Consider the following 24626-nt stretch of genomic DNA (forward strand, 5'->3'; position numbering starts at 1 on the left):
ATTTTATTTATTTATTTTATCTGACTTTCATAGCCTACTGGAGAGCTACTCTCTCAAGTTATCTTGTTGGAGCGAGTGACTCTTTGAATTTACAATGGCTAGCCCCAAGTCGTTTTTCTTCTTCTTGTGCTTTGTGCTATTTGCCCCATGACTCCTGCTTGATTTGTTGACTATAAAATTGCTTGTTTCCCCCACGGTGAGACAGACAATGTTTGTTCCCACATTCGCGACTCTGACTCGATTACTGACACGGACTCTTGGCCTCCCACCCTATTCTAACCACCTCTTGCCGGCTTTGTATTCATGTCACAGCAATTTCATCAGGTACAATATGATCTTGTTACCATCTGATGCACATAAAATGTCATACAAAAATCAACACTGCAGAGCTCTCCCTGTCCTCTGCCGTTCCCTGATTGTATTACATGATGATATCTGGAAATGTGCATGTACACCCTTGCCCATCTACTGTTGCAAGCCCCAATTCTGACTTGTGCTGTGATTTCTGCTTTACTGATTTCTGCCCTCTTAAAAGCCTGAGTTTTCTGCACGTTAACACTGGAAGCTTATTACCTAAAATTGATAAATTGAAAGTGTGGGTTCACAGCTCCAATCCAGATGTGTTGGTCATTACTAAGAAAGAGTGGTTGGAACACTGATGTTAACCTTTCTGGTTATCACATTTTTCAAAGGTCAGATCAGATCTTCCAAAGGTGGTGGATTGGCACTCTTTACCAAGAAACACCTTCACTTCAGTGCTCTGTTGTCTCTACCATGTCCGTCCCCAAACAATTTGATTTGCTGTTTTTAAGCATTAAGCTTTCAAATAGCTCTTGACTGTTTCTGGGTGTTATCGTCCACCATCAGCACCGGCCTGTACCCTACGAGCCCTAAGTTCTCACCTGGCCCTTAACACCAAGTCTGAATTTGTCCTGCTAGGTGACCTACACTGGAACATGCTTAAACCACCTGAAAAAGTCCTAAAGAAATGGGACTCCCTAAATCTTTCTCAGATTATTACCAATCCCACAAGGTATGACTCCAAACACCCAGAAAAGGCTACTCTCCTCGATGTTATCCTCACAAATAATCCTGATGGGTACCAGTCTGGTGTTTTCTGTAATGACCTTAGTGATCACTGTTTTACAGCCTGTGTTTGTAATTACTGCTCAGTGAAACGACCTGTCCTGATTTGTCATAGATGCGTGCTAAAAAACTTGAATTAGTAAGCATTCCTTCATGACCCGGCCTCTGTAAATTGGTATAGAATCAGGTTTATCCCCTCTGTTGAAGACGCTTGGGCCTTCTTTTTTGATATTTTTAGTGGTATTGTTAACAAACGTGCCCCCATAAAGGAAAAACAAGTTTAGCCCCTGGTTTGACCGTGATCTTGTAGAGTTATTTGTCCTCAAGAATTGCATTTGAAAAAAGGCTCGGCACACATATACTCAAGCTAATTGGCTCTCGTTCAAGCAAATGAGAAATAAGTGCACTCAGGCTATCCGGAAGGCTAAATTTAGTTACTTTAAGGACCGGCTTTCTCTCTGTGGGTCTAACTCCAAGAAGTTCTGGAAAATGGTTAAAGACCTGGAAAATTAACCTTCCTCCTCACAGCTGCCCATGTCCCTTAAAATTGATTATGTGGTTGTTTCTAACACGGAGTGCATGGCTGAGCTCTTTAATCACCACTTCATTAAGTCAAGACTCCTATTTGACTCAGCCATGCTTCCGTGCCCGTCAAACATTTCCTCATTTCCCAGCTCTTCTAATACGACTAGTCCGATGCTCCTGCCTCTTCTTCCCCTGCCCCGCTACAAAGTTTCTCTCTGCTGGTGGTCACTGAGTCTGAGATGCTAAAGGACATCCTTAAACTTGATCACAAAAAAACATCTGAGTCAGATGGTTTAGATCCTTTCTTCTTTAAAGTTGCAGCCACTATCATCGCAGAGCCTATCTCTGACCTTTTTAAACCATCTCTCCTCTCTGGGGAGGTTCCCATTGCTTGGAAGGTAGCCACGGTGTGCCCTTTATTTAAAGTGGGAGATCAAGCTGTTTTTTTCCCCAAGCCATGGACTATTTGCATTGTGTGCCCCCCCAACCCCTATTTTACTCTGCTGCTACTCTCTATCATATTTATCATATGCATAGTCACAAAAACAAAAAGATACAATTTCTACACCTTTATTTAACTAGGCAAGTCAGTTAAGAACACATTCTTATTTTCAATGACTGCCTAGGAACGGTGGATTAACTGCCTCGTTCAGGGGCAGAACGACAGATTTTCACCTTGTCAGCTCGGGGGCTCCGATCTTGCAACCTTACAGTTAACTAGTCCAACGCAATAATGACCTGCCTCTTGTTGCACTCCACAAGGAGTGTTACGCGAATGCAGTAAGCCAAGGTAAGTTGCTAGCTAGCATTAAACTTATCTTATAAAAATACAATCAATGGTAATCACTAGTTAACTACACATGGTTCATGATATTACTAGATATTATGTAGCGTGTCATGCGTTGCGTATAATCTGACTGAGCATACAAGCATACAAGGATCTAAGTAGCTGACTGAGCGGTGATAGGCATTAGCAGGCGCATAAACATTCATTCAAACAGCACTTTTGTGCGTTTTGCCAGCAGCTCTTCCTTGTGCATCAAGCATTGCACTGTTTATGACTTCAAGCATATCAACTCCCGAGATGAGGCTGGTGTAACCGAAGTGAAATGGCTGGCTAGTTGGCGCGCGCTAATAGTGTTTCAAACGTCACTCTCTCGCTCTGAGCCTTGGAGTGGTTGTTTCCCTTGCTCTGCATGGGTAACACTGCTTCGAGGTTGGCTGTTGTCGTTGTGTTCCTGGTTCGAGCCCAGGGAGGAGTGAGGAGATGGACGGAAGCTATACTGTTACACTAGCAATACTAAAGTGCTTATAAGAACATCCAATAGACTAAGGTTAATGAAATACAAATGGTATAGAGAAAAATAGTCCTATAATAACTACAACGTAAAACTTCTTACCTGGGAATATTGAAGACTCGTGTTAAAAGGAACCACCAGCTTTCATATGTTCTCATGTTCTGAGCAAGGAACTTAAACGTTAGCTTTCTTACATGGCAAATATTGCACTTTTACTTTCTTCTCCAACACTTTGTTTTTGCATTATTTAAACCAAATTGAACATGTTTCATTATTTATTTGATGATAAATTGATTATGTGGATGTATTATATTAAGTTAAAATAAGTGTTCAGTCAGTATTGTTGTAATTATTATTACAAATACATTTTTTTTTTTTAAATCTGCCTATTAATCGGTATCGGCTTTTTGGTCCTCCAATAATCGGTTTCGGTGTTGAAAAATCATAATCGGTCGACCTCTAATTGGTATAAGGTCAGAACTTCTGCTGTCTCAGCCACTGCCTGTCACCAAGAGAGTAACCCAAGACTTGAACCTTTGCTTCACACTCTTCTCAATTTACATCAACAACATAGCTCAGGCAGTAGGAATCTCTCTCATCCATTTATATGCAGATGATAGTCTTATATTCAGCTGGCCCGTTCCCGGATTTTGTGTTAAACACTTTACAACCTTTAGTGTCCAACAAGCTTTCTCTGCACTTAACCTTGTTCTGAACACCTCCAAAACAAAGGTCATGTGGTTCGGTAAGAAGAATGCCCTCTCCCAACTGGTGTGATTACTACCTCTGGGGGTTTAGAGCTTGAGGTAGTCACCTTATACAAGTTCTTGGGAGTATGCCTAGACAGTACACTGTCCTTCTCTCAGCAAATATGTGACCGACCACCTTGATTCTGTCTTATGTAGCAAAATTTGAAATTGTGTTTTTTACATTGGATAAAAGCAGAGAGAAGGAGCTACAAAATGGTATGTCATGCACCGAATTTGAGAAACAATGGGAAATTAATTCTGCTTTGAAATTTGATAAACTTGTATCCTCACTTTTGAGAAAATGTCCTTTGAATGTTTTGGTACCTATTGGACATCTCTCCTTTGTCTACACCCAGTCAGCATTGTTTACATCCTCTTAAGCCAGCCCCACCCATCTACAGTGGGGCAAAAAAGTATTTAGTCAGCCACCAATTGTGCAAGTTCTCCCACTTAAAAAGATGAGAGAGGCCTGTGATTTTCATCATAGGTACACTTCAACTATGACAGACAAAATTAGATTTTCTTTTCTCCAGAAAATCACATTGTAGGTTTTTTTATGAATTTATTTGCAAATTATGGTGGAAAATAAGTATTTGGTCAATAACACATGTTTATCTCAATACTTAGTTATATACCCTTTGTTGGCAATGACAGAGGTCAAACGTTTTCTGTAAGTCTTCACGAGGTTTTCACACACTTGCTGGTATTTTGGCCCATTCCTCCACGTAGATCTCCTCTAGAGCAGTGATGTTTTGGGGCTGTTGCTGGGCAACACGGACTTTCAACTCCCTCCAAAGATTTTCTATGGGGTTAAGATCTGGATACTGGCTAGGCCACTCCAGGACCTCGAAATGCTTCTTACGAAGCCACTCCTTCGTTGCCAGGGTGCTGTGTTTGGGATCATTGTCATGCTGAAAGACCCAGCCACATTTCATCTTCAATGCCCTTGCTGATGGAAGAAGGTTTTCACTCTAAATCTCACGATACATGGCCCCATTCATTCTTTCCTTTACACGGATCAGTCGTCCTGGTCCCTTTGCAGAACAACAGCCCCAAAGCATGATGATTCACAGTAGGTAGGGGGACACATCTGGCACTGCAGGATTTGTGTCCCTGGCGGCGTAGTGTGTTACTGATGGTAGGCTTTGTTACTTTGGTCCCAGCTCTCTGCAGGTCATTCACTAGGTCCCCCCGTGTGGTTCTGGGATTTTTGCTCACCATTCTTGTGATCATTTTGACCCCACGGGTTGAGATCTTGCGTGGAGCCCCAGATCGAGGGAGATTATCAGTGGTCTTGTATGTCTTCCATTTCCTAATAATTGCTCCCACAGTTGATTTCTTCAAAGCAAGCTGCTTACCTATTGCAGATTCAGTCTTCCCAGCCTGGTGCAGGTCTACACATTTTTTTCTGGTGTCCTTTGACGGCTATTTGGTCTTGGCCATAGTGGAGTTTAGAGTGTGACTGTTTGAGGTTGTGGATAGGTGTCTTTTATACTGATAACAAGTTCAAACAGGTGCCATTAATACAGGTAATGATTGGAGGACAGAGGAGCCTCTTAAAGAAGAAGTTACAGGTCTGTGAGAGCCAGAAATCTTGCTCGTTTGTAGCTGACCAAATACTTATTTTCCACCATAATTTGCAAATAAATTCAATAAAAATCCTACAATGTGATTTTCTGGATTTTTTAATCTCATTTTGTCTGTCATAGTTGAAGTGTACCTATGATGAAAATTACAGGCCTCTCATCTTTTTAAGTGGGAGAACTTGCACAATTGGTGGCTGACTAAATACTTTTCTGCCCCACTGTATTTCAAGATTCACACATGAGGTCATGTGCTAAACAGTGAGTAGTGTAGTAAAGATTAAGACTAAAAATGGTAAAAGTAGTAGCCTACAATAAGGAAAAATACCATGTAAACAAAGTGTCCAGATAAAACTTGTCTAAGTTGATGGGTCATGTGAAAAAAATGCTATAAATGGTTACTTGCATAGTAGCAATATCAGAAACGGATAAACAGACAAATAAACTTACAAGCCCTCAACCAACAGTGCAGTTCAAGAAGAGTTAAGGAAATATTTACATTTAAACTTTAGTAAAAAATCATAAAAAGTAACACAATAACGAGGCTATATACAGGGGGTACCGGTACAGAGTCAGTGTTTTCGGGGGGTACAGGTTAGAGGTCATTTGTACATGTAGGTAATGGTCAGGTGACCATACATAAATAATAAACACTGAGGAGCAGCAGTGTACAAAACAAATGAAGGGGGGGGGGGGTGTCAATGTAATAGTCTGGTGGCCATTTGATTAATTGTTCAGCAGTCTTATGGCTTGGGGGTTGAAGCTGTTAAGGAGCCTTTTGGTCCTAGACTTGGCGCTCCTGTACCACTTGCCGTGCGGTAGCAGAGAAAACAGTCTATGATTCGGGTGACTGGAGTGTCTGAGAATTTTATGGGCTTTCCTCTGACACCTCCTATTATGTAGGTCACGCATTTCAGGAAGCTTGGCCCCAGTGATGTACTGGGCCTTACGCACTACTCCCTGTAGTGTCTTACGGTCAGATGCAGAGCAGTTGCCATACCAGGCGATGCAACCAGTCAGGATGCTCTCGATGTTGCAGCTAAATATCATTTTGAGGGTCTGGGGACCCATGTCAAATCTTTTCAATCTCCTGAGGGGGAAAATGTTTTTTTGTGCCCTCTTCAAGAATGTCTTTGTGTGTTTGGACCATGATTGATCGTTAGTGATGTGGACACCAAGGAACTTGAAACTCTCGACCCGCTCCACTACAGCCCCGTTGATATAGTCCACGATCAACTCTTTTGTCTTGCTCACATTGAGTGAGAGGTTGTTGTCCTGGCACCACTCTTCCAGTTCTCTGACCTCCACCCTATAGGCTTTCTCATCGTTGTCAGTGATCAGGCCTACCACTTGTCATCAGCAAACTTAATGATGGTGTTGGAGTCGTGTTTGGCCATGCAGTCGTGGGTGAACAGGGAGTACAGGAGGGGACTGCGCACCCAGTGCTGAGGATCAGCGTGGCAGACGTGTTGTTGCCTAACCTTTACCACCTGGGTGACAGCCCTTCAGGAAGTCCAGGATCCAGTTGCAGAGGGTGGTGTTTAGTCCCAGGGTCCTTAGCTTAGTGATGATCTTCGTGTTCACTATGATGTTGAATGCTGAACTATAGTCAATGAACAGCATGAACATAGGTGTTGCTTTTGTCCAGGTGGGAAAGGGCAGTGTGGAGTACGGTTGAGATTGTGTCATCTGTGGATCTGTTGGGGCGTTAATCAGAGTACAGTGCTTAGCCACCAAAACAAGCCATACAGATACCAGCCATGTTATGGAGTCAACAAAAGTCAGAAATAGTGTTATAAATATTCACTTGCCTTTGATGATCTTCATCGGAATGCACTCCCGGGAATCCCAGTTCCACAATAAATGTTTGTTTTGTTCGATAAAGTCCATATTTATTTCCAAATACCTCCTTTTTGTTTGTGCGTTTAGTTCACTAATCCAAATGCACAAAGCACGGGCACTAAATCAAGATGAAAAGTCAAAAAAGTGCCATTAAAGTTCGTAGAAACATGTCAAACGATGTTTATAATCAATCTTTAGGATGTTTTTATCAGAAATCTTCAGTAATATCCAAACCGGACAATTCCGTTTTCATCAGAAAGGAAAGGGAACGGAGCTCGCGCGCGATAAACAACTCATGACTTTCAGCTGAGCCACTTACTGTGAGTGTTCTTATTCTCTTCCCTTTCACAATAGAAGCCTGAAACAACTTTCTAAAGACTGCTGACATCTAGTGGAAGCATTAGGAAGTGCAATCTGATCCCATTTACACTGAATATTCACTCTGATGGCACAGCTGGCGCTGCAGTACGGCGCCCTTGACCACTGCGCCACCCGGGAGGCCTGTCACAGACATATTTTTAACAGTTTTAGAAACTTTAGTGTCTATCCAAATATACCAATTATATGCATATTGGGCACGCTTTTCATCCGGACGTCAAAATACTGCCCCCTACCCAAGAGAGGTTTTAAAGGTCTTGCTCACATCTGCTACCGAGAGCATTATTACACTGTAATCCAAAACAGCTGGTGCTCTTGTGCATGCTTCAGTTTTGCTTGCCTCAAAGCAAGCATAAAAGGCATTTAGCTCGTCTGGTAGGCTCGCGTCACTGGGCAGCGCGTGTCTAGGTTTCCCTTTGTGGTCCGTAATAGTTTTTGAGCCCTGTCACATCCGACGAGTGTCAGAGCCGGTCTAGTAGGAGTCAATCTCAATCCTGTATTGACACTTCTTGTTTGATGGTTCGTCTGAGGGCATAGCAGGATTTCTTATAGGCGTCCGGATTAGTTTCCCACTAGTTGAAAGCGGAAGCTCCACCTGGACTGGACAAACTTATCTTTTTGAAAAGACCAGGTAGTTTTCCTACAAAGAGGCTATGGACATCACATGCCCTGCACCAAAGGTTATGCATGCAATCAGGGATGAAGTGGCTGAGCAGCAGGAATAATTTTTTTTTGTAGCAGCAACGTATGGCGGGCGTGTGTGTTAGGAGAGAGTAATTTGAAGAGGCACTGCAGATAGTGCTGATGACTGGGAACTTGCCCCCAGTGATGAACTTTGTCCGTCTGAACCACACATGAACAAGAGATTCTATATTTGGAGAGCCTGTTTCTGTCCTACTCTTGACTTTGGTGCAGGGCATGTGATATCCATAGCCTCTTCGTCGCAAAACTGCCTGATCTTTAAAAAAATATCCAGTAGTCTAGCTGTGTCCAGGTGATGCTTGTACAGGCAGACCATCTACGGGAGGAAATATGTCAGCATTGCGCAGCATCTGAAACCTGGTCCTGAGTTCGAACGCTCCTTGGCGACAGCAACACCAGGCTCCAGAGGATTAAAAACAGGAAATAACAAAAAAAATGTGAGATCAATCAAACCTGTGCTTATCATGTTTGAGGTAAATTAAATAATCAAAACATGTTGTTTATACTTTACATACCAAGTGTTGTCATCGATTCCTTGTAGAGACGCTACACCGCTGCTTTTGTGACATGGGATGGCAGCAGCTTTTCACCAAATGTTTGTGTCCTGGGTGAAGTCCTGGTAATGCTATTGCATTATCCTTGGCATAGTTGGTAATGACGTTCACAACTCGCTGAACGTCATCATACTTCAGGTGTAACCTGTGCTTACTTGGGCCAGCTCACTTTTTAATGGGAAGCATTAGACCATTCTCCTTGTATGACTGGTGGAGGAGAGTCAGGCGTGTTCTACCGATGCTGAAAGACAAATTCCAGATACAAATATTTTGACCTCTACAAGTCTGGTTCATCCTGGCTAAGGTGTACGTAAACTTCTGACTGTATTTGAGACTGTGTTTATTGAAGTTGTACAGTAGTTAAGAATTTGGGGATAAATGATAATGTTGATATATCACTACAAGCAGCAAAATGGAACGCACAGAGTGCATAACAATGCTCCCTAGACGTTTGAGTGGCAGGGTAAGCAGTGTTACCTGGTTACCTAGCATAATACCAACATTACCACTATCTGAGAATGACATTGAGATGCGCAGCTGGACAGCATCTCATTGCTAGCATCTGATGCTATCTGTTGCTAGCACACCTGTATAATGACAACTGTGACACCGCCCGGAGGCTTTTACCGTCTCTGCGCCTGATTCTCTCTGTCTGCTTCTCCAATGTGATGTTTTTATTAAAGGAGAAGAATGGAGACAACGCCAACACTGGCCAGATATGACTAAATATGTGCTAGCATGGCCAGAGGCTAGCAAGCAGTGGTATCTGGTCTTACTCTGAGGGTTAGTACTCATTCACTCCAAGCACATTCATGAACATGATTTCAAAAATTCTAATACAAGATGATGGTGTTTTTGTAGTGGGAGGTTTGTTTTAGTCTAAATTCAAGGACTTACAGAGCATTCATGGCTTGATTATTGGAGAAGTAGGCCTAATGGGTTGTCAAAGATTAGCTAATTAATTAAGAAATTACACAGTATTTCACATATCTCATGTTATTTTTTTTATATGTGGACGATGAAAGGATTTTTCCCTCTCTAATGTAAATGCTTTTTAGTTGCCTCGTATGATTAATATGGTTTTGAAATTCTGGGCAGATACGATGACTGAAGCTTTCTCAAAAGAGTGCCTGTAGGACAGTCGGTGAAGCTGGTCGGTCGCTGACTGGCTTCTGTCTGAGCTCATCTTATCTCAGGCCTGTGAAGTCTTCAGATACATTTTCGGGATCTCTGCTTATATGTGTATCATTTGGACATGTGAACCCACAAGCCGAGCTGGGCTAACAAAGTACCTCCTATCTGATCAACCCATGCCCTCTCTCCCAGGACATCCTGGTTTTTATCACGTCTTTTCGGCACTGATCCAATCGCCACGTATTAATCTCCCCTTCCAGGGCCACCCTACTCACCCGCCCGCCTCCATCCTCACATCCGATCACCTCGCCTCCAAAGACAGCAGACTTACACCTGGCGATGGAAGAAGTCCAAGCACACTGGGATTGTGTGACGTCATGCAAAGTAACTTTTTGGGGAGCTTAAGATTGTGTAAAGAATTCACTCAATTTAAAAATATATATTTTTATGGTCTTTGGCTTGTTGTACTCCTCTTGATTAAGTTTAAATGTAACTTAAGTTGAAGAGTAAAATGTGTTTTTTATGGAATTAGATTGTTATGAAATTCGTATCTACAACTACCCACAGTAAACAATACATTCAGAAAGTACTCATTCACTTTTTCCACATTTTGTTACATTACAGCCTTATTCTAAAATGGATTACTTAAAAACAAAAAAGCTCATCAATCTACTCACAATACCCTATAATGCAAAAAACAAGTTTGACATTTTTTTGTGCTAATTTATATGTATATATTTTTTTACAGAAATCCCTTATTTACATAAGTATTCAGACCCTTTGCTATGAGACTCGAAATAGAGCTCGGGTGCATCCTGTTTCCATTGATCATCCTTGATGTTTCTACAACTTGTTTGGAGTCTACCTGTGGTTAATTCAATTGATTGGACATGATTTGGAAAGGCAAACACCTGTCCTATAAGGTCCCACAGCTGACAGTGCATGTTAGAGCAAAATCCAAGCCATGAGGTCGAAGGAATTCTCCCTAGAGCTCAGAGACAGGATTCTGTCGAGGCACAGATCTGGGGAAGGGTAAGAAAACATTTCTGCAGCATTGAAGGTCCCCAAGAACACAGTGGCCATCATTCGTAAATGGATGAAGCTTGGAACCAGCCAGCCTAGAGCCGGCCGCCTGGCAAAACTGAGCAAAAAGGGGGAGAAGGGCCTTGGTTAGGGAGGTTACCAAGAACATGATGGTCACTCTAACAGAGCTCTAGAGTTCCTCTGTGGAGATGGAAGAACCTTCAAGAAGGACAACCATCTCTGCAGCACTCCACCAATCAGGCCTGTATGGTAGAGTGGCCAGATGGAAGCCACTCCTCAGTAAAAGGCACATGACAGTCCACTTGGAGTTTTCCAAGAGGCACCTAAAGGACTTTCAGACCATGAGAAACAATATTCTCTGGTTTGATGAAACCAAGATTGAACTCGTTGGCCTGATTGCCAAGCATCATGTCTGGAGGAAACCTGGCACCATCCCTACGGTGAAGCATGGTGGTGGAAGCATCATGCTGTGTGGATGGTTTTCTGAGGCAGTGACTGGGAGACTAGTCAGGATCCAGGGAAAGATAAACGGAGCAAATTACAGAGATCCTTGATGAAACCTGCTCCAGAGCACTCAGAACCTCAGACTGAGGCGAAGGTTCACCTTCCAATAGGACAACAACTCTAAGCACACAGCCAAGACAATGTAAGATTGGTTTCGGGACAAGTCTCTGAATGTCCTTGAGTGGCCCAGCCAGAGTCCGGACAGCAACGCTTCTCATCCAACCTGACAGAGCTTGAGAGGATATGCAGAGAAGAATGGGAGAAACTCCCAAAATACAGGTATGCCAAGCTTGTAGAGTCATACCCAAGAACACTCAGTGCTTTAATTGCTGCCAAAGCTGTTCAATGAAGTGCTGAGAAAAGGGTTTGAATACTTATGTAATTGTGATATTTGAGTTTTATTTTTTTATAAATTAGCAAACATTTTTAAAATCCTGTTTTTGCTTCCTCATTATGGGGTATTGTGTGTAGATTGATGAGGGGGGAAAAAATCAATTTTTAAATATATCTGTAAGGTAACAAAATGTGAAAAAAGCCAAGGGGTCTGAATACTTTCCAAAGGCACTGTATACTGTATACTCTTCATTATCTATTCAATGTTTAATCTAGCTGTGCCTTGTCTCAAAACATAAAATCAAAGTTGCCCTGTGGGTTGAATAGACTATGCATTTTAACAATCTTTAGTGCCTGAAAGCATCAATGACTGATTCTACGGCTTAGGGGTCCAGATATCAATCACTAAGAAGGTACCTGGAGGCCCCATTACAATAGAAGTTATCATCAGAATAGTGCTCTTAACATTGGTCGTAAATCTCTTTCTTGTTTTTTTTTATCAGCTAGTTAACTTCTTGCGTCGAGCCATCCCGGATCCGGGATCGTGAATACAGTCTCAAGCTCATTACCATAACGCAACGTTAACTATTCATGAAAATCGCAAATGAAATGAAATTAATCTATTTGCTCTCAAGCTTAGCCTTTTGTTAACAACACTGTCATCTCAGATTTTCAAAATATGCTTCTCAACCATTGCAAAACAAGCATTTGTGTAACAGTATTGATGGCTAACGTAGCATTTAGCGTTAGCATTCAGCAGGCAACATTTTCACAAAAAACAAAAGCATTCAAATAAAATAATTTACCTTTGAAGAACTTCAGATGTTTTCAATGAGGAGAATCTCAGATAGCAAATGTTCCGTTTTTACAAAAAATATTATTTGTGTCGACTAATCGCTCCGTTTTGTTCATCACATTTGGGGAGGGAAAAAAAATATATATATATATTAAGTCATTAAAACTTTTTTCCAAATTAACTCCATAATATCGACAGAAACATGGCAAACCAATGTTTAGAATCAATCCTCAAGGTGTTTTTCACATATCTATCGACGATAAAATCCATCGTGGCAGTTTTCTTTCTCTTCTGAAGAAATGGAACGCGCATGGACCTACAGATTACGCACACAGGACACCGGGCGGGACACCAGGTAAATGTAGTCTCTTATGGTCAATCTTCCAATGATATGCCTACAAACACGTCACAATGCTGCAGACACCTCGGGGAATAGTCAGAAAGCGCAGGCTCATTCCTGGCGCATTCACAGCCATATAAGGAGACATTGGAACACAGCGCCTTCAGAATCTGGGGCATTTCCTGTATGAAACTTCATCTTGGTTTCGCCTGTAGCATTAGTTCTGGGGCACTCACAGATAATATCTTTGCAGTTTTGGAGACGTCAGAGTTTTGTCTTTCCAAGGCTGTCAATTCCATGCATAGTCGAGCATCTTTTCGTGACAAAATATTGCGCTTAAAACGGGCACGTCCTTTTATCCAATAATGACATAGCGCCCCCATAGATTGAACAGGTTAAGGACCAGTGTATCTTTAATTATATGTAGAACATATCTTTCGTCAAAGTTTATGATGCGTATTTCTGTTATCTGGCGAAGCTCTCTGTAATTCCTCCGGATATTTTGGAGGCATTTCTGAACATGGCGTCAACGTAAACCGAGATTTGTGGATATAAATATGCATATTATCGAAACAAAACATAAATGTATTGTGTAACATGTCATATGAGTGTCAAAAAGGTTAGTGATTAATCTCTAATTCTGCTTTTGTGACCATCTTTGACTGGGAAAAATTGCTTTTTTTTGTTGATTTGGTGGTGGTCTAACGTAAATATATGTTGTGTTTTCGCTGTAAAACATTTTAAAAATCGGACATGATGGGTAGATTAACGAGATGTTTATCTTTCATTTGCTGTATTGGACTTGTTAATGTGTGAAAATTGAAATATTTCTAAAGAATATGTTTGAATTCCCCGCGCCACCTTTTCAGCTGAATGGGGGGAGGAAGTTCCCCTAGGGGAACGCTTTGCCATAACAGGCTAGTTAATGCAACCGCTGTGTCAGATTTTTTTAAAACGTTATGAAAATGCCTACCATGCAATAATCTAAGACGGCGCTCAGAGTTAAATATATTTCTCCGCCATGTTGGAGTCAACAGAAATACGAAATTACATCATCAATATTCCCTTACCTTTGATGATCTTTCATCAGAATGCAGTGCAAGGAGTCCTAGTTCCACAATAAATTGTTGTTTTGTTCCATAATGTCCAATTAGCTGCATTTGCTAGCACTTTCAGCTCACGTGCCCAAAAGCTGACGCTGGTCCAGGACAACTCGCACGAAAACTTCAAAAAGATATATTCCAGGTCGAATAAACTGGTCAAACTAAGTAGAGAATCAATCTTCAGGATGTTATTTTCATATATATCCAATAACGTTCCAACCGGAGCATACGTTTTCATCTACAGCCAAATGGAACGATGGTGACATCCACAGACAAATGTGCCACAGGGAAATTGCATTCTGCCAGGACAGTGACTCATTCCCCTCCCATTCGGTCAAAGTTCACACCAGTGGCTCCATTCCACGTTCTACTGAATGAGGACATCTAGTGGAAGGCGTAGGAAGTGCTAACAGATCCATGTCTTATTTGGAAGGGAAGAGGCGATGACTTAAAATTAGACACGCATTCAGAATTTCACTTCCTGTTTGGAAGATTGCCTGCCCTATGAGTTCTGTTATACTCACAGACATAATTCAAACAGTTTTAGAAACTTCAAAGTGTTATCTATCCAATAGTAATAATAATATGCATATATTAGCAATCTAGGACAGAGTAGGATGCAGTTCACTATGGGCACGCAATTCATCCAAAGTGAAAATACTGCCCCCTATCCCCAACAAGCTAGAGCTTCTCCTGTGAATGTATAAGTGCTTTTATTAAACTGGAGTAAATCTGAATAAATGTAGACTAATGTAAATTATTCACTCTAGCATGTGTGACACCTGTTACCAACAATAAGTATGGTTTGCTCCTGAGGTCAATGCACCCAACTAGGGGAATGACTTAAAAATGTATTTAGGGAATTGGAGTGGATAGAATTGTGATGTCAACTCTCTGCATGGCGAGATTCTGAGAGTTCCTCCTTAGCCTGGGCCCCGGCCCATTGGCTATGTTCCCTGTTCCGGCCCTTCACTTTCCCCCCATTAGCGCCGGAGGATTAGCAGTTAACGGTGAGCACCCCTCGTAGCCGCTCAATCTGTCCCGGGGCTGACCCTTTTTCTCTGTGACACAGTGGATCCTGGTGGCTTTAATAGAGTTCTGGCTCACTGCTCCTCCCAAAGCATAGAGACTTTAACTCCCGATCCAGTCACCGGTCTGACTGGCCACACGCTGCACCCACAGAACTAATTTTGCGAAACATTGCCTCTCACCATGCAAATTAGCGATGTTATGATAGCCACTAATTAAATTGCCCAAAAGGAAATTGTTCACTGCGATTTCCATTTTATTTGGCATGTCTCGAAACGGTTGTATAGTGAAAGGGAAATTAATGTTTGGCTAGGCGTGTCACCATTGAAGAACAATTGGTTATTGGCTGCAGAAGTGCATTTTATTGGTAATTGTTTGTTTACCTGATGATAATTTTACTTAAGCTTATCTCAATTTTTTGTTCATTGGTGCTCACTGGCAACTGTTGTAGTCTGAAGGGTTTAATGAAAGTGCTGTTACTTATTTTAGAACAGGTGGGTGCTTTTTTGAAAGGGTAAAATAAGTTCATGTGCCACTTATGTATGGATAATTGTTCTTTTTTTGGCAGACCTGCCTGCAATTAGTTGTATTATAACACGTAGAGGTGGCCATTCCGTAAGCATACACTTTTTTTCATGCTTGGTGAAAGACAACAATTCTTCAAACTTCAAGAACAAGTCATCAGTGTAGTTGATTGACCTATAGTGTCTTTGCTCGTGTTACATGTTGAATTGATGAGGCAAACTCACTGACATGAGACTCTCATCCAAGATGTTTATCTTGAATTGAGAAGCAGGAGCTGATGACATTGCAATATGATTGTTTGTCAAGCAAAGTAAGCTCTGGACTGTAATTGCTTTCATTCTGTAATCCTCAACTTTATAACAGAGGATTTACACATTTTTGTTAGAGGATGCTAGATTATACATTTAAAAAACTTTTTTTCTGCTTATTATAGCCAAATACTAATTTGGGCAATTCCCTGTATTGCTTGTAATTACCACCTTCCTTGCATCATGCTTTCTTGTGATCAACCTCCTGTCGTAACGGTACCCAAAACAAAATAACATTAATTCTCAATGTCTTCTACATTTGTTTCACCAGGGGTGATTTTTGCTGTGTAGACTTATCTAATAATGTAGATGTGTCACTGCATGCACACCCAGAGGAACCCTCCCGTCAATTCAAGAACAAGAGGAAGCTGTGCTCAATCCAATAGGGGTTTTATCAGACTCCCATCACAGACACTAATCCTTGGTTCTTGGTGGAGCATGGACGCTAACAGCGTCGTGACTACGTGTTTAGCCAGTATGGCTGACCCCATTTAGTTGACTGGGTTGATTGTTTGGTCGATAGGCTGTTGGTTGCCTAAGATTTTTTTTTTTTGAGCAGTCTAAAATATATACAGTACCAGTCAAAAGTTTGGACACACCTACTCATTCAAGGGTTTTTCTTTATTTTTACTATTTGGCACATTGTAGAATAATAGTGAATCAAAACGTTGAAATAACACATATGGAATCATGTTGTAACCAAAAAAGTGTTTACAGAGTCGATATTTACCGAGTTTCAACTGTTCTGCCTGCGGCTATGGAACCCTGACCTGTTCATCAGACGTGCTACCTGTCCCAGACCTGCTGTTTTCAACTCTCTGGAGAAAGCAGGAGCGGTAGAGATACTCTCAATGATCGGCTATAAAAAGCCAACTGACATTTACTCCTGAGGTGCTGACCTGTTCCACCCTCGACAACCACTGTGATTATTATTTGACCCTGCTGGTCATCTATGAACATTTGAACATCTTGGCCATGTTCTGTTATAATCTCCACCCGGCACAGCCAGAAGAGGACTGGCCATCCCTCATAGCCTGGTTCCTCTATAGGTTTCTTCCTAGGTTCTGGCCTTTCTAGGGAGTTCTTCCACTGTGCTTTTACACCTGCATTGCTTGCTGTTTGGGGTTTTATGCTGTGTTTCGGTACAGCACTTTGAAATATCAGCTGACGTAAGAAGGACTTTATAAATACATTTGATTTGATATTATGGCAAGAAAAGCTCTAAGCAAAGAGAAACGACAGTCCATTATTACTTTAAGACATGAAGGTTAGTCAATCCGGAAAATTTCAAGAACTTGTAATGTTTCTTTAAACTCTCATGAGGACCGCCACAGGAAAGGAAGACCCAGAGAACTCTGCCTAGAAGGCCAGCATCCCGGAGTCTCCTCTTCACTGTTGATGTTCATACTGGTGTTTTGCGGGTACTATTTAATGAAGCTGCCAGTTGAGGACTTGTGAGGCATCTGTTTCTCAAACTAGACACTAATGTACTTGTCCTCTTGCTCAGTTGTGCACTGGGTCTTCCCACTCCTCTTTCTATTCTGGTTAGAGCCAATTTGCGCTGTTCTGTGAATGGAGTTGTACACGCCGTTGTACGAGATCTTCAGTTTCTTGGCAATTTCTCACATGGAATAGCCTTCATTTCTCAGAACAAGCATAGACTGACAAGTGTCAGAAGAAAGTCAGGAGAAAGGTCTTTGTTTCTGGCCATTTTGAGCCTGTAATCGAACCCACAAATGCTGATGCTCCAGATACTCAACTAGTCTAAAGAAGGCCAGTTTTATTCCTTCTGTAATCAGGACAGCAGTTTTCAGCTGTGCTAACATAATTGCAAAAGGGTTTTCTAATGATCAATTAGCCTTTTAAAATGATAAACTTGGATTAGCTAACACAACGTGCCATTGGAACACACAGGAGTGTTGCTGATAATGGGCCTCTGTACACTTATGTAGATATTCCATAAAAATGTGCAGTTTCCAGCTACAAAAGTCATTTACAACATTATCAATGTCTGCACTGTATTTCTGATCAATTTGATGTTATTTTAATGGACCAAAAAAATCCTCTACTTTCAAAAAAGCCAGGACGTTGTCGTATCTTTGCTATCATTAAATTGAAGACTTCGTTTTTAAACAAATATTCCTGTAATTAGTATTTCGCAATTAAACTGAATAATCACGTTACTGTAATTAACTAGGAAGTCGAGGCCCCAAGGCAAGTATTCAGATTACAAAGTTATAATTTCCCAATATAACCTTTCAGATATTTTCATATCTGATCAATAGTAGTCTGATTAATGATTTATTTATTTTACCTCACGTTAGTCTCATTCCAAACGTCGTAAATTGTTGGTTATCTGCACGAACCCAGTCATCACTGGTCATCCATACATCAATTGTCTTAAATCATTTATTAATAAGTAATTCACAGAAATGCATAAACAACAAACATGGCAAATGTGGTTACATGAAATGATAGGAGAATATGCCCTAGTGGGCTGAACCGGCATGGCGGCTTGTTATACAAAGGAGAAGTGGGGGTCGACTAAAGTCACTACAGAGTTAATTATAACAATTAAAATGTTAATTCTTTACACATGAACGTTCACTCATTCGGGAACAATTGCAATCAATATATATATTTACGCTCAGTGTGTCGTCTTGATCGCTGGTGAAAAGTTAGTCTTTCGTAGAATTGTCCGTCTCCCTCTCTCTCCCTGTCTTGGTTAGAGGGGATAGTTCAAAGTGACATTCGTTATAGAATAGATGTTTCGGCGGTTGTCGTTCTTCGCGTTCAATGATACCGAATTCCTAGCTGCAGACTAGTAATTAATATCAGACTTGTTCTCATTCTGTCGGTATCGATAGTCTAAGAGTTTAACCACATGGTATGGTTAAAAGATTCTACAACCTTTGTCCCCCTCCCAATGGAGAAACACGTGGTCTGCTGATAATTTCTCAAAGTTGGGTTTTATTCGGAATGCCAGAAAAGGGCTGTCCCAGGATGTCTGACCTTAACTGGTCTCAGGGGCGGTCCTCTGATTTAGTTCAAATCAAATTCCCTTTTTGAGTTTTCCTTCATTAAACAGTTAAAAATCACATTGTAAAATTGTGTAAACAGTATAATATTCACTCATTCATCTTATACAACAATTAGATGTAAACCTTATATCTGGAGCTATTATATAAACAGCGTTATGGTAATGTGGCCACACCGTCTCCCATGAGCTTCCCAAGTTGTGACAAACGGACCAGTTCGTAGCTGTATTCTTCACCGATCTTTTACACTTTCTCCGGAACATGAAATTTGTTCGTACCTCAAGTTATGTAAAGTGGAAGCATTTCCTTTGTCTCCATGAAAAACTACTTTCTATAACTGTGTGTCCACGAGGTCTTCTCAGGAATTTATGACCTCTGACCACAGCAGCCTAGTTGAAGGAGGCAAGGGGGAAGCAGGGAGAGGGGTTGGGGTTGCTATACTCAGAGGCCAACGTCATGACAACATTTCTAAGCGACCCCAAACTTTTGAACGGTAGTATGTGTATATGTGTGTATATATATATTATTTTTATGGCACATGAGACCTGTCTGATTCACGCCTCAGTGAGCTAGTCCATTGCAGAGGCCTTGGGGGTGGCACACCAGTATCACTAGTAGTACATTTACCATTAATTCCCTTAATTTCTCATCAACTTTTGTTTGGTTATGCTCATTTCTGTTAATGCATTCAATGTTATTATTACAGTATTTTACCATTCTCATTGTGGACACGTTATTTGCGGACTGCACAACCTAGGCTACACTTGTGTGGAACAAGTTTTGTTTTTTAAATTGGAATTAGGAGTTGTCAATTTATTCATTGTCGTTTGTTTGTAGCGCCCCCGTCAATGTTGCACCAACTTATAGATAAAAGTATGCCTAGGCTACTTGGCCTGTGCGCAAATGTAAGCCTTTAAATATTTCCATTTGGGGATCTGATAGTATTTCTGATTGTTTTAAATCACCAATATTGTGGAACTTCTCAAAGAAATGTTTTCTTCACCTCAAACAGCAAGGAAACAAAGTGTTTCTAGATCCATTGAGAAGGACAATAGTTCCTCAACGTAGCCTATTTTGTGAAAGGGGGGAAAGAATGTCATGCTCTGTTCTGGTGGAAACATCATAAAATAGGCCTATTTAACATGGTTAGCAATAGAAGTTACTTTTTAAAATTTTGATTAACCACATGATAATGATTTTGAGATATGTAAATATTATTATAAATTAAATGAAACTTTTCCACTATATGTGCATATAAAAATCATAACTGGTACGGTATAAATAGTAAGATAAACTGGTACTCCAAATGAACAAGGTTGCCGACCTCTGGTGTAGCTTAATAGGAGCGTAATAGCAGGAGCGTAACAGCAGGATCTGCAAAGGCCAGCAGCAGCGGGAGGAAGAAGGTTGGGAACAGGTTATTTTTCTTCTGGTTAGGCCTTCTTTATCTCTTGCTCCCTCGAATCATTTGTGTGTAATTATTTAATCACAGTGTGCTTAAAGCATCAGTCAAGCTCAGTAGCCTACATATAGTTGATTTTATTAAAACACATAGGGTGTGTCTATATGGAAAAATACGTTTAATTTTGACCAACAGTCTACCATTATTTTGTTTAGTCTGGGACAGCCTTATTAGCCAGCCATGCAGGGTGGACATATCCTGTGCTTGTTAAACTAGATTAAAGCCCCATTAACATGGCAGCAGAGATAATGAAGGCCCTTGTTATCGGACCTGATGTGAAGAATGTTGCTGCACCACCTTTTGCCCTTTCATGTTGTTCTTGAAGTGACAGTTGTGATTCCCCAGTAGACAGACCACTGTGTTCGGCCCTACCTCTGAAAGAATCTAGTACCTCCTTAGGCATATCAATAACAGCATTGACATGCTCTTCCTTCACCATAATGACTACTAAAATGCCTGTATGTATTTGTATTCTCATGTTTCTTTAATTCACATCACAGTTCTTGGTTTTTAAATTAGATTTTCGATTATTTACTAAATGATTATTATCACTGCATTGTTGGGAAAGAGCGCATAAAGTACGAATTTCACTGTACTGTTTTACATCTGTTGTACCCTGTGCAAGGGGTGAATGACAGTTTAAACTTTGAAATTACTACTGTGATTAAATAATGAGGAAAATGGCACCTGGCAGCTTTTACATTTGGGTCATGCTTCCTGGCCATGACAAATAATTAAAGAGGTAAATAAGTAAAGAGGTCAATGCAATGAATCTCTGTCTTGTCTGTCATAAAGACAGGAAAATAATGCCCCTGTGGGATTTTTGCATTTAAATGTGACATGTTTTGTTATCTGGCATGTTCATAGGACCGCTTTTGTGTATATACATTAGCTTTCATACAGTGACTTTCTATTGGCCCAAGACATCCCTGCTACTTTTCATGTAACCTATGCGTCAGTCCATTGTGTATGGTTCAGTCTATTTGTTTTTCTCATTTAATTTCACCTGTCAGAAAATTTTACAGAGAGACAATTGACATTTTCTCAGCTTTGTCACTCTGATGTCAGAGTTCCTGTGATCTACAGTGAAAATGGTGTGTCAGCGGAGCTGGTTGCTTTCCAACTGGCAGAAGTCAATATTTCCGATTACATATATGCCCATGCCCATAAGTGGTTATTTACCGCATTAGAACACGGAGGTATGGATTTTTATAAATTACTATAGGTTATAAGAAAAGAAGCCATTTTGTTTTTCAATGCTGTACTGTTTAATTGAGTTGTACATTTGAGCTATTCAGAACAGTGCACCCTCATTCGTTCAAGAGTGTTCCTGCTGGGCCCCTGTAACCCTGCTCATGGGCAGTAATTCCATAGATACAGGCTGAAACCAGGCATTATACTATCATTACTACCCGGTGGAAATGCCAGTGAGTCAACCCTACTTCTCATTCTCTTGCACTTTCCTAGCTCACTAAATGACTGCAAAGTGGATTCCTCAAATGTAATGGTGAGAAATACACTCAGTATACCAAACATTAGGAACACCTTCCTAATATTGAGTTGCACCCCACTTTTTGCCCTCAGAACAGCATCAATTCGTTGGGGCGTGGACTCATTGGGGCGTGCTTCCCAAAGTTCTGTCAAGTTGGCTAGATGTCCTTTCGGTGGTGGACCATTCTCGAATACACTCGGGAGTCTGTGAGCTTGAAAAACCCAGCAGCGTTCTTGGCACAAACCGGTGCACCTGACACCTACTACCATTCCCCATTCAAAGGCACTTAAAGCTGTTGTCTTGCCAATTGACCCTCTGAATGGCATACATACACAATCCATGTCTCAATTGTCTTAAGGCTTAAAAATACTTCTTTAACCTGTCTACTCCCCTTCATCTACACTGATTTTGAAGTGGATTTAACAAGTGACATCAATAAGGGATCATAGCTTTCACCTGGTCAGTCGAAGTCATGTTTTGTATACTCAGTGTATGTGATACTCACACGAAAAACTGTGGAAGCCAGAGGAGGAACATTTTTGGAATGCCAAACTCCTGTTGCTGATGTTCAGGGGTTTCGGGGAGCTTCCTGACACAAAAAGTGATAATGCAGTTGGCCGGCAGAGATAAGGAAAATGGCTGCGGCCATTTGGAAAAAAAGGGCTGGTTCTGTGGTTGTTGCCGGCTACGAGTGCGGCCAAGGTATGGCTGGGAGATGGCATTTGCAAACTCTGGAGCAGCTGCTATCAACCCTGACATTTTAGTGCCTGCTGTCCATTAGTGGCACGGTGGCCGTGCCCACAGCACTGAAAGGTGGAGAGGACAGTGCCCACCACCAGTCTGTTAGCATGTTAATGTCAGGACCCACTGGGAAAAAACTGGTTGAATCAACTTTGTTTCCACATAATTTCAACAATAAAGAATTCAATATGATGAAGTTGAATCAACATGGAAAAGTGACTGGATTTGCAAAAAATTATCAACCTAAGGGAATTTTGTATTTTTTTCACCCAACTTTTTACCTAAATCCAATGAAAGGGTGAAATATTTTGTTGGTTTGACATTGAATTCATGTTAGTTTACAACTCAATCAAATGTTCAGGAAAACTAGACGTTGAACTGACATCTGTGCCCAGTGGGGAGACTGTTTGTCAGTGCATCTCCAGACATGACGGTTGTGGCCCCTGGGAGTTTAGACATTGCTATTAGACCAATCTGAGTCTTTGAAATTATAGTTATTTTCCTCTTGGGTATTCGTGGAAAAGCAAGAGCTGTTCGCTCCTAAAATTCTTGACTTCTGTGCCGCTGTCATTTTTTATGTCTAATATATGCGAATTGCACATTTTCAATATTTGTCTGATGTGAGGTTGAGCCTCGCTCTTTGTAAACTTGGGCCATGTTCGGTATCCAGGAAACTGGAGAAAATGTATTAAAACGGAAGACTACTTGACCTTTTATGAACGCACATATTTGTCCTCAAAACTGATGACAGCCCTTCTGTATGTGTTTTCCAGGTGTGGAAGCGCTCTGGAGCCTGGTTCTACAAGGCCCTGCCCAATTACGTGCGCCCAGGGAAGGAGGGGCAGAGTGGTGCATTTCTCGGACTGCAAGGGGCCCAGAGAGGAGGGCAGAAGATTGCCAAGAGTTCCACAGTCAGTCAGACCTACACATGGGCATACAGCAAAGGTCAGTCAGTCACTTAAAATCTATGGGTGAATTTGGTGTCGTTGTGGCTTCTGAGACATGCACAGAACTGAATATAACCATCAGTTCTTTATATACAGTACCAGTCAAAAGTTTGCTCATTCAAGGGTTTTTCTTTATTTTTTACTTTTTTATACATTGTAGAATAATAGTGAGGACATCTAAACTATGAAATAACACATATGGAATCATGTAGTAACCAAAAAATGTTTAACAAATCAAAATGTATTTCATATTTGATATTCTTCAGTAGCCACCCTTTGCCTTGATGACAGCTTTGCACACGTTTGGCATTCTCTCAACCAGCTTCAGTCAATCAATCAAATGTATTTTTAAGGCCCTTTTTACATCAGCCAATGTCACAAAGTGCTATACAGAAACCCTGCCTAAAATCCCAAACAGCAAGCAATGCAGATGTAGAAACACGGTGGCTAGGAAAAACTCCCTAGAATGGCAGGAACCTAGGAAGAAACCTAGAGAGGAACCAGGCTCTGAGGGGTGGCCAGTCCTCTTCTGGCTGTGCCGGATGGAGATTATATCAGTACATGGCCAAGATGTTCAAATGTTCACAGATGACCAGCAGACCAGTCAAGTAATAATAGTCACAGTGGTTGTAGAGGGTGCAACAGGTCAGCACCTCAGGAGTAAATGTCAGTTGTCTTTTCATAGCAGATCATTCAGAGTTAGAGACAGCAAGTGGAGAGAGAGAGAGTTGAAAACAGCAGGTCCTGGACAAGGCAGAATGTCCGGTGAACAGGTTAGGGTTCCATAGCCGCAGGCAGAACAGTTGAAACTGGAGCAGCAGCATGACCAGGTGGACTGGGGACAGCAAGGAGTCATCAGGCCAGGTAGTCCTGAGGCATGGTCTTAGGGCTCAGGTCCTCCAAGGGAATAGCGAAAGAGAGCGAGTTAAAGGGAGCATACTTAAATTCACACAGGACACCGGATAAGACTGGAGAAATACTCCAGATATAACAGACTGACCCAACCCCCCGACACAAACTATTGCAGCATAAATACAGGAGAGATCGGGAGACACTGTGGCCCCGTCCGACGATACCCCCAGACAGGGCCAACCAGGCAGGATATAACCCCAC

At 41.4% G+C, this 24626-nt stretch overlaps 1 protein-coding gene across 1 annotated transcript in view; it reads left to right on the forward strand.

The window, feature by feature from the left end:
- LOC115105315 (double C2-like domain-containing protein beta) overlaps window positions 1-24626 on the forward strand; it is a 314653-nt gene that overhangs the window by 47854 nt on the left and 242173 nt on the right. The window contains 1 exon segment of the mRNA XM_029627235.2: window positions 23340-23511. Coding sequence (XP_029483095.2) covers window positions 23340-23511 — 172 coding nt within the window.

The sequence above is a fragment of the Oncorhynchus nerka genome, linkage group LG22, assembly GCF_034236695.1.
Source record: "Oncorhynchus nerka isolate Pitt River linkage group LG22, Oner_Uvic_2.0, whole genome shotgun sequence".
NCBI lineage: Eukaryota > Metazoa > Chordata > Actinopteri > Salmoniformes > Salmonidae > Oncorhynchus > Oncorhynchus nerka.